General features: G+C 38.9%; 1 protein-coding gene across 2 annotated transcripts in view; it reads right to left on the bottom strand.

The window, feature by feature from the left end:
- The window catches only part of slc4a3 (solute carrier family 4 member 3), a 75,969-nt gene that overhangs the window by 42,075 nt on the left and 22,069 nt on the right, over positions 1 to 11,825 (bottom strand). Inside the window, exon 3 of one of the 2 annotated variants that reach the window (XM_042001479.1) lies at positions 3,249 to 3,426. In XM_042001479.1, the coding sequence (XP_041857413.1) occupies positions 3,249 to 3,426 (178 nt within the window). The remainder of the gene's footprint in view (positions 1 to 3,248; positions 3,427 to 11,825) is intronic. The other variant, XM_042001480.1, reaches the window with a different exon arrangement.

The raw sequence follows: 11,825 nt of genomic DNA, 5'->3' as shown, positions 1-11,825 counted from the left end.
TCCAATATTCGTCGGCTCCAAAATGGGTCATGGCTGACAATCGGAAATATTAAACATGTTCAATATTTACGACCAAAAATCTTCATGTGTGTGAGGAAAGCCGACGACTCCTGAGTTGTTACTGTGTGGATTGTGACATTGAACGGAATGTAGCCAATCAGAGAGCAAGCAGACTAGGGGATAAAGAAGGATATAAAGTCCGTGTTCATGGTCTCTCCGGTCTGTTATTCTTTTCAGTTTTGGATTTTTCTGTTAACAATAGTCCAAAGACCACCATCATTCCCTCGTCCTGTATATCCTCTTCCATGCTGGGTGTTTTCCGGTTGTTGCCATGGTTCTTCTTCCTTGTTTTTGTTAGATCACGTTTGATCACAACAGATTTCCAGCTCGGAGGACTAGATTCTTGATCTGTTGCGGGACAGCATCGTTATGTGTGTGTTGTTCTGTGGTTAGATTATCGGAGCCACCACACACAGTACCATCAACACTTTTAAATGCCTGATTTTTTATCTTCACATGTGGGGTCTTGACCAGATAAAAAAATCTCATCATATTAAAAAAATACATATATGTGTACCAGGCCTTAGTCTGAGTGATCATGTCACATTTCATCCATCTCTGATGTCACTGTTTTGAGACTGACCTCTCAATCTGCACCAGAGGGGGCGCAGCAAAATGTAAACAATCATAACTTTGTTGGATCTGATTCAACAGCTTCAAAATTGATGCACACACATGCTGTGTAGACGTGTGTCAAAAGGTGATGAAAGAAACCCCTTTTAGGTGGACTCCTAAGAGATTCTGTGATTTTAACGTGTAAATGATGCATTCTGGTGTACGCAGAAAATATAAGAGAAAAAATAGTATAAGCCTCAGAGGAAAAGTTGTAAAGTTTAACATTTTGGAAAAAGGTGACATTAGAGAAAGGAATCATGAAACTCTATGCTGCGTTTAGTTACACAGCAGATTATACTGTTGACAGGTGACTAGAATTATGTTCAAACTGTTGATGTCCGTAAACGAATCATTGCAGGCAAAAGTTGCCGTTTTCTATGGAGAAAAAGTAATGCTGTGATTGCGAATGGCCAAACGACGACGGAGCAGCATTCCATCAAAGATGTTTTATTGTGAAAACAACAGTGTCCCGTTTTTATCTGAAAGTCCGGTCCCTGAGGGACAGCTCTTATGACACGTTTTATTAACAGCTGTGTCACTGCAGAGAAGATCCTCTCAATCAAAAAGTCTATACCATTCACATGGATCCCACATTTGGATTAAAAAAATGTCCATTTTTGCAACAAAGCAACAAGTGTGCAGGTATGATATTTACTTCCATAAACAGAGCGTGTTGTGTGTGACGTCATCATACTCAGTGAATGTGGGTCACTTTAGAGCCAAAGACTGTTCATGTTAGAGCAAGGCAATTCAATTTGGTCCCACGAAGGCAGCAGTTCTGCAGGTTTTAATATTTTCCTGCTCCAACACACCTCCCAAAAGCCTATTAAGCTCTGCACAATAACCCATTAAATTAGGCCAGGTGTGTTGAAGAAGGAAAACATAGAAAACCTGCTGAATTGTGGCCCTCATTGTGGGACCTAACTGAATAGCCATGTTTAAGAGTCTGATGGCAGTTGCTTTAAATTATAAAGTAAACAACTTCCCAAAAGCTGCAGTGTGAACATAGCTTTGCCCTACATTTTAAAGGTGGGGAGAGATAGCAGACTTGGATAATGGATAAGGGCAAACTGGCTCAAAAAAGGCTGAGAGCCAGTGGCCTATGATCTTAGTATTGGCTGTGCTAAAATAGTCAACACGCGAATGCTTGACTTTGTTTACATCTGACTTCCTAATGCTGCACATCACTGTGTTTTTCTTTTGTGTTTCACTTACATTGTGACTGTGTCTTTTAAACAGAAGAAGCTAAAAAGATTAAACCAACGCAAGTTTTTGCGTATATGTTAAAAAAAAAAAAAAAAAAAACTACCTTTGGGGATAAATCTAGGCGTGTTAATCCAATTTCTCCTAATCAGTTAACTGCCATCCTGACAAAGTATATCAGGTGTCTGTATGATGACTTGAATTATCAGGTAAGTCCAGAAATCAAATAATCATCAGATGTTTGGTGTGAATGAAAACAGGCTCAGTGTTGTCTACATGAACTAGAGAGGCCGTATAACTTGACACAGAGACACCCAACACTGTAGCTACTTGGAGTTTAAGTTAGTGGAACAACTTTGAAGATCCAATCGTCAGTGCTTGTTTCATTAAAGGTCCCATATTATGCAAAATTCACTTTTTAATGGTTTTGGAACAGTCATACTGGTCCCCCCGCATGTGTAGGAGACCCGTAAGTGTGAAACTCTTTCAGGCGCTCTCTCTCCCCCCTGCTCCACCTCTAGGGAAGTAAGCGCTGAAATGAGCTTGTTTGAAAGCGTGTACGTTATGACGTCATAAGGGACAATAACCACTCCCCACAGAGCGATGGACCCGTCTACCGGCTCTCAAAGCCCGCCCTCTAAAAATCACCTAGCGCCCAGTGTTTTTCCCTCTTCGGCAACCCTCGTTAGCGGACATGGCTAAGCGACAGAAGCACTGTTCTGTTTGTGGCTGCATAAATGAACACGAAAACGTTTTTTTACTTCCATCCACTGAACCCACGAGGACTGAGTGGATTAATTTTATTTTTGGAGGAAATGTACCCGGAAAACTTCCAAAGGTTTTGCATGTCTGTGGCCAGCATTTCAAAGAGGACTGTTTCCACAACATGGGGGCATGGAAAGCAGGCTTCGCCAACCGTTTGAAGCTGAAGCCAGGTTCAATACCAACTGTCCGTGACACAGCTGGAGAGGTAAGAGCTGGCAGTTATTTTATCGTTTCGGCCTTATTAGTCTGATAGCTTGAAAATATATTAACCTGTCAATCACCTCATGACGGGCGATGCGATGGGCGGAGCCAACAGCTGAGCTGCTCCACCAGGGTTCCGCCCACCATAAACGGCACATTTCTGAAGCTGCTAAAAAGAGGGAGGTGAAGAGAAGCCGCTGCACTCAAACTGAGGGTCGATTTGTCCATACCATGGCGGAAATATTTCATTTAGATATTAATGAATGGTCTCAGATTGGGAATAAAGTGTATAATATGGGACCTTTAAATGCTGCTGTGTGGATGTGAGTTTTTTTTCTAGAACGTATGGGGAATAAACTTCCGTATCCGAGTCACTGCGTGCTGTATACGGTTGCTTTGCTTACACTCAAAGTCTTTTTCAGTATAGTGTCGGCCCATCCTGTCCCCACCGCTGGACGCTGAATCACCGATGATGTCCCCAAAGCGCTCCACAGACAGAGCTTTCTCCCAGTTCTCTTCCTCCTCTTCTTCCTCCTGTTCCTCCATAGATGCATCCTCATCTTCCTCCTCCACCTTCACCTGCTGATGAATAAAATATCAGATGTGCAATGATGAGAAAACGCAATGTCGTGATGTAACAGAAGAAGTGAAGCATATTAATTCCTTTAAAATGACCCTACTAGTGCTTTATTTATTTCACGAGCTGTGTTTGTATCACAAAAGAAACATCACAATGTCCTCTAAAACAATATTGAAGGATTAGTATAGCTACAGATGTATAGTGTCTGTATATCCTCCACCACATGCAGGTAAATCAATACAACAAAGTGCTAAGCAGCAAAGAGCTAATGTACCAGACAGCCAGCCCCTGGAGACAGTGAAGGGCTGATGGGAGTGTCCTGACTCAGCCATTCTGTGCCTCTGATTGGTCAAATCACTGGGACATGCTGCGTCCTTGCTGGCACGGTAAGCACTCTGGCCACGATACAGTGGTTTCAGATTTCTCTGTGCCAGGGCTCCATTACTTCCTAATTACCAGTGGGATGAGGGGACAGGATGCATTTAATGATCTGTGCTATCTACAGTACACAAGGCTGAGGCAGACACAGCCAGACAAGAAAAAGAAGAGTTTTAGAGCAGCTAATTGCTTTATTTTCACCAGGGAGACAGTTTATGAGAAATCAAACCAATTTACAGACTGATGTTCCACAAGTTAAAAGAATACTAAAACACTAACCAAGTAATTTGTAATTCAGGACTCTATAAAAACAAAAAGCCCAAAAAGAAGCCTGAGATGTACGATTAAAGGATTTGTTAAAGTGTTTCAGAGTGATGGACAACATGTGGACAGCTTTGAGTTAGTCAGTTATAGAGATGTAAATGACTGCTGGCATCCACCACTATCATATGCTTTGAACTTGAACTTGAACTTTTAAAATGGAAATTATTTTTTTGATACTGGCACATCTTCTGATGCTGCTTCCAGCAGGATAATGCACCATGTCACAAAGCTCAGATCATCTCCAGCTGCTTTCTAGAACATGACGATGAGTTCACTGGACTCCAACGGCCTCCACAGTCACCAGATCTCAGTCCAGTAGAGCAGCTTTGGGATGTGGTGGAACGGGAGATTCTCATCATGGATGCAGCCGACAAACCTGCAGCAACTGTGTGATGCTGTCATGTCAATATAGAGAAAACCTCTGAGGAATGTTTCCTATGCCTGATTCAATCTATGACACCAAGAATTAAAGCAGTTCTGGAGGAAAAAGGGGGTGTGACCCAGTACTAGCAAGATGGAATCTTTTGTTCATGTGCTAATAAAACAAACAATACATATTAAATGAAACATGGTAATTGCTATGTAGCTGCTAAAGTGATTGACACTTCCACAGTCTACTTTTCATACTGTCCCTCAAAGTCTGAAAATGGCAAATTGCTTTGCCTTCAGAAGCATAGCTGTGGTTCTAACAAACATTAATGTGCAAATACTTGTTCTAAACACGCACAGCACAACCTATTCAAGGAGTTACCGTGTCACATGCTGGAAAGCTGTTACCAGCCAGAACATCAGTTTGAGGCACCAAATTACTTTAGCTTAATTTTTCACTTTCCTTATTTATTTATTTACTTACTTTCTTACTTACTTAAACATTTATTGACAGCCACTAGGTTATCATTCACTAATGAAGCAAATCTGAAGAAATATCTTCAAAAGCCACAAAAAATGCAAATGAATCACATTTCTTTGTTAACAGGCTTGAAAGTAGTTAGCCAAGTGTTGCGTAGACTACACTGCTAATGGTCGGCAATAATTATAAGAAGAAGCTGTTCTAGACAATCATTTAAACAAAAAAGTAAATATGGAAGAATGGAGAGACCTCTTCTTATGACATTATTGTCTATTTGCTCTTTCTAGACCTCCATCAGTCTGATCTCCCTTTACGTTGAAGCAGCAGATCTTTACTACTGACCACACATCCCCACATTGTTTTCCTCAAAGATTTTCCTACAATCCTCCTTACCCTCTTATCTTCATTTTCAGCTGTTTTTTAACAGTTTTCAATTACTTCCTCCTGAAGGCTTTTTACTATGTGACCCAGAGCTTCACTGCTCTGGAGGGGATGATGCTCTCCTCACAGAAGTTGATGTAAGCTGTCACAAACATCCATGTCATCTCACTGATGTCATGGTTGCAGGAAGGGGGTTAGATTTACCGCTACGGGTTACCAGCAGGGCTCTAAATGAACTTTTTAAAGGCTGAATAATTAGGATTTTTTCTCTAAAAATAATTTAAAATGTTCTAATTTGCTGCGAGGGATAAAAAGAAGCTTCCCTTTAAACAATCTGTCTCCTACATCAACAATGTCTTTGTCAAGTTTTTCTCCTTCAAAATAAGAGTTCCGTAATAAGAGAGCCAGAATAACTTCGGTGCACTGTGTTGTCTTTCCAACTTCCTGGTTCCTTAACCAATCGTATGCGACTCCACACGGTTTCCTAACAACAACAAGGCAGCATTTGGTATTTTATGTCAGCAAAAGAGCCGCAGGTGCTCTTTTATGGTATGGAAGCTAGTAAAAGAAACGGACCGGAAACAGTTTCAAAAAAACCTAAAAAGCCTCTGCATCTTGCTAAAAAAAGCAAACAACCAAAAACGGAATAAAAAAGGATCAATATTTGAGAATCTTTTGCAAGGTGGAGAAGTCTGAGCTGGCAAAGTTTTCCTCCACAGATAAGCACTGACATTTTGCTTAAATTAACCGAAAATTTTATCTTGATTTACCAAGATTTTAGTCCAATTTATCTCTCGGCACTCATTAAATTAGGTTGTGTGACTGTATTGATGTATTAGTGGAGTAAATTGGTGGCCTGTTAGTTTACAACAACAAATGTAATGATGTTTGGGCCAATTGAATACTGTGTTTGTCCTTATAAACTTGTGAAATTACTATCAAATTAATTTATTAAGTCAGACTAAGGGAAAACTGCTGTTGTGGCATTTGTTGATTAATGTAGCGTTTGTTTACAGTCTATTTTATGCTAACGTAAATTAGCGCATGAAATTAGTACTAGCATTGCAAAGCATAGCAACTTACTGTGTGTGTGAATCACACACATGGGGGGGGGGGGTATGGGGTTTTCGGGGGGACGCTCTCCTTGTTTTTCTCTTTCGACTGCAGTTCTGATTTGAAACACTAGGTGTCAGTGCTACTTATTTTGCCTTTAACCACCAGCCATTGTGGCTAGTAGGTTCCTAAAGTTAGCAGCCAGTCAGAATGTCCACCAGACACATTGCTTGGGGTGGAAAAAATAACCCAGATTATAAAGTGAATGCATTTAATCAAACATGTTTCTCATTTTATTTTATTTCTTTATATTTCTTTTTAATAAAAAAAATGCTGGAAGTCTGTGGTTGCCATTTTATGGTATTATGGATATTTTCAGTCATATTTACTGTTATTTTTATTAAACACCTTACTTAGCTTAATCTGTTTTAACTGCTTTAAATTCTGGTGTTTTATGTTGTTTTTACATTTTTAGTTATTTATCTGTTGCAATATAATTTTGTTCTGCATGCCCTCTCTGCAGTGGTGTTTGAATGTCGAACAAGAAGATTCTCCCAAGGAGATGGCGGTACAAACAGCCATGGTAACGATGCAGGGACACAAGCCTGTTACAAATCACACACTGTGTATTTCATGCCAGCTAAGCTGAACTGTAATAACCCCAACGTAATTGTATGTTCTCCCCATGTGACTGGCTACATTATCTCAGCATCAAACTAAAGGCTCGCCCATGACCGCTGCCCGATGAGTCGCATCAGCTGAAAATTCGGCTCTCCCCGACAGGAGTCGGCTTTTTTTTGTTACTAATTCATCGCCCACAAAAGGGGCAAGTAAGTTTTTATTTATACCTGCAGTTCGCGGGTTGACGGGTGTTTATTTAAAAGCCCTATTTGCCACATCAAATATAATAATGTTTTATGCATGATGATTAGATTTCTAATCAATTACAAGGGGTGGGGTTTTAGCCTGACGAGCTGAGCATTACTCCAGTTAAAAACACAGTTTAACCTTTTCTCTAACTGTCCAGCCTCAAGTGCAACATTAATATTTAGTATTTAATGGGATGCTGAGCCACAGAGATCCATTTAAATATTTAGCAGCTGCTGTCTGCTTTTCAGGACGTTCTGCGTTCCTGTGTTATATTCTTGCCTTGTTTGTCAGGATCAGTGCCTTCACATTAATGATCAGGAAACACTTTCCAAGTGAAAGCCATTTGGGTCCTTTGGGTTTGAAGATAAAGTTACAAGGTGGGTTCAGATTACTACAGTTTCTACTCTTAGGGGTGAGAATGGGTTCAGCTTTTTACTACCATGGCAGAAAAAAGAAACAGTTGATGTTTAATTGGAAAAATGCATCGAATAAACATCTTTTGTCACATTGAATTAAAGGTATTAATTACTGTTTGCTAAAAGCAACAGTAGCAGCAGTGAGCAGAAAGAAGAAAAAACATAAATACACAAATAACATGTTGGATTTACAAGGGTTACAAAGGAAAAGCAAGCACCTTTTGAACACGAGGAAACTTTGAATGACTGTTACATGTTTCAATCTATGACATAGTCTGTACGCGCTGACTGTTGGATTTAACTGGGAATTTTTTTTGTGACCAAACAGAGAGAATCTCTGCTCGACATAATGAATGCTGACAATAAAGTCAGATAATATTATACTGTTTTAAACCAGGTGTCCTGCAGTGACGTGCAGTGAGGTTTATGGCTGGTGAGGAACTGACTCCTCTGGAGTCAGATTTACAATTGTAAGAACTTAAAAGAGCATCTAATTTCACTATACATCCAACAACATGCAACTACTGGTAATGCTTCATATCCCATCAGCGTTCCTCTTTCAATTACACTCACACAAACACAAACATACACAGAAGGAACATATTGTGTTACAAAGAACGTTTCTTTTAGAGCGATGGATAGAGCAGACTTCTTGTGGCTGAGCAAATCATATTTACTGTAAACAAATTAAAATATAGAAATTTGTGCAGCACAAATTTATTTTAGACCTTCAGTAAAAATTTCAGTTATTTTTCAAACTTTAAATTCTGGTGCTTTAATCAATTTTAATAAAAGGGTAAGAATAAAAGAATAATTCTTTCAGGCCAAAAATTTAGTTATCAAATACTGGAATTTTTTCTACTTACTCCTAATTTTATTTTTAAAACCATTTGTGACCTTACCTTTACTTATAGATAAAGTCCATGCACCGATCCTTCCCCACGAAAAGCTCTGTGACTTGGTTGTAAAAGTCTTACTTATTTTCTCTTAGTGTTAAAAGTCTCTCCGTCTCAATGGAGATTATGGCCAAAGAAGAAAGACGTCCTTGATCGGTTCTGTTCATACTGCATGTTTTCAGTCTTTTTAATGCACAGAATGATCTCTCCACTGATGCTGTTGCAGCTGGTAGAGTGAGAGCCAGCTAGAGTAACTTTGTCGCCTCTGGAACAGTCTGGGTTAGATCCTTCTGGGCCCAAAAGCTTAGAAGCTGTCCAGGTGATTGACATGCATTCCCTGCTTCTTGTGAGCTGTACAGTCCAACAAGATCAGCCTTTAGTCTTACAAAGTCAGAGAATCTTGTATACTTTGACAGGCTCTGCAGCTTGGTGTCATCAAAATGTTGTGACATTTCATGAAATCTGGTACAGTCAACCAAACTAAAGAAAGCTAGCTCACCAAAGGGATCAAATCTAGCTTTCATTTGAACACTGACATTGTCAAGGATGTTATAATACAGTCTTTTCTTCTCATCTCTGACTGGCTGTTTACTGCCACTATCCGTCAGGCCAAGAGTGGTGCATTTCTGCTCATATTTCTCATAGAAATGGTCAAACTCCTGTCTCATGCATCCAATAACTGAAACTGTGTTGCAGATCCGTGCACAATATCTGATGTCCATGACTTTGTTTTGCAGCACTTTAAAAAGGGCATCAGTTTCCATGAAAATGCCCTCATATGCCATAAGGAAGAAGCATGTTGATGTTTTTGACAGCTACCAATCATATCCTGCAGCCATCATTAGAGTTTCATTGTCCCAGCTGTCAGGATTTTTACTTATAATGCTGAATACAGCACGCAGATCTGATAGATACATGCTTATTGTCTGCAGCATCCGGGAGTTTGAGCTCCATCGTGTGGGCGCTGCTTTTGGTAAATTTCGCTTCACAACATCATACAGTATGTGGGTATGTTTTGTGGACTTACTGAAAAATGGACCTAGTCCCTCAACTGTTTAAAAAAATAAAACTTTGCATCAGCACTAGGTTTACTTCACAAGTATCACTTTTTAAAGCTACATAGCGCAAAATGACAGAAATCTGGGCTTTGTTTGTGACATCAGTAGTCTCATCTACTTCTACTGCAACAAATGAGGCGGCATTAATCTTTAATCTTCTTTCTGATCACATCACCAGCTGCTTCAATTAAATCATTCTGTATCCAGTTTGACAAGCCAGAAAACACAGTAGATGTTTCTAAATGTCTAGCTAACCTCTCATCTTTCTCGGCAAAAGCATGGAACAGTTCTACATGCCTCTACATGTTCCCTCTGCCAGTCTCTCCATCCAAGATTAGGAACATCAACTCCCTTCCATCATTCACATCTGCACTCAAAACCCACCTGTTTAAACTGGCATACTCCCTATAACCCATGTAAATTGACTGTTTTGTGTAAGTTTTATATCAATGTCCGTTATCTGTTTTTAACTCTTATGTAATTTATATTTTTATTGTCTTTTTATTTATTTTTCCTTTTGTGTACGGTGACCTTGGGTGTTTGAAAGGCGCCAAGAAATAAAATTATTATTATTATTATTATTATTATTATTATTACATAGTTACCCCGATTAGAGGAGTTTGCCCTCTCATCGTTACCACGAAATGCTAGCTCCTGTTTGGCTAGGAAACAGGCTGCATTAATGAGGTCTTTTAAAATCTCTCGGTTTTTCCTCACCTTAGCATTGTGGATGCTAATGTTTAGTCTTCGTTGCTCATCCAATGCCAAATCGATCCTATGATAAACAGAAATATTTTTTTCTCACACATACATTAAAGACGTTACACAGACTGTAGAGAGTCATGGTGTATAACAAATATTTCGGTTAAGCTGATATTCGCGGGATGCTGAGGAACAGAAAACAGCACATGTCATGCAACATGGTTTGTATTGGATGACACAGTCAGAGCTGAGGCACAGCTCGCCCGTGCCTCCACCGGGTTTCTGCACTGGATTTGATGGGGAAATACTCAAATTTGGCAATTTTTACTTAATAATCTGTCAATAATGTGTTAGAGTCATACTGAAAATGCATTTTCAACACAGATCAGTGGAACATAATATTTATTGTATGTTTTTTTCTTTATCATGACAGGTAAGGGGGGGCTTAATGTATGGATGACTAAAACTGGATCAATGGATTGATTTTCAAATAAATTATTACTCTAGAAAATGCTCGAAAAATAAAGCAAAAAATTTTTGTGAATAATAAATATACAGAATGTGACTAAAAAATAGATTTCTGCTTTGATTTCCACTTGTTATCATGTTGATATTCTTATTTATTCACTTTTCCATGTGATTATTATTTTGCTAAATCGATTTAATCATGTATTATTAATTTGTATATAGATATATTCTTTAATCCATAAATTTATTCATGGTTTTTTATTAGCATGTTTCCTGTATTTATATCTCTAAACTCTAAAATCCAGCAGAAAAGTGATCCCAGGTTTTTGACCGGTTTACTAAAGTTGGAACATTGTGTAAAAGGTAAACAACCGAATGCAATGATCTGTAAATCTCATCAACCCACATTTTATTCCCAGTAGAACATAAACAACATATCATGTTAAAACTGAGACATTTTACAATTTTGTGGAAAATATTAGCTCCTTTGGAACACATTGTGTAGCGTCAAGCTACAATGATAAACATCTGAGAGACTCTGCCTCTCTAAAATGCTCCTTTCATACCAGTCATGCTACTGACCTGTAACCAATTAATTTGTTAGTTGTCAAATGATCCTCCAAGGTTTTTTATTTTTACCAGTTACCTTTCCAGCCTTTTGTTGCCTCAGTTTCAACTTTTTTAGATGTGTTGTTTCCGTCACATTCAAAGTGAGCTCACATTTTTCTGTTTTTATTAATATTTTACACAACGTCACAACTTTTTGGGGGCTGGGGTTTTATTGTATTGTCTTTACAATGTCTGGTTAGGATACTGTTTAAGGTACTCTTTTTTTATTTACATGATATTTGTATTATGTCCCTACTGGCCTTTTCACTTATCAGAGAAAAAGAGGTATCCTTAATTACCCGCTGCCGTTCCTTCTTGGTAATTCACACAAGCTAAACAGAGGAAGCTCAGTGCTGCAATGCTGTGTGCTGACAAACATTAAGCAGGCTTTTCAGA

The sequence above is a fragment of the Melanotaenia boesemani genome, chromosome 12 (assembly GCF_017639745.1).
Source record: "Melanotaenia boesemani isolate fMelBoe1 chromosome 12, fMelBoe1.pri, whole genome shotgun sequence".
NCBI lineage: Eukaryota > Metazoa > Chordata > Actinopteri > Atheriniformes > Melanotaeniidae > Melanotaenia > Melanotaenia boesemani.
The sequence above is the reverse complement of the archived record's forward strand: the minus strand, read 5'-3'. Positions and strand labels throughout refer to the sequence as shown.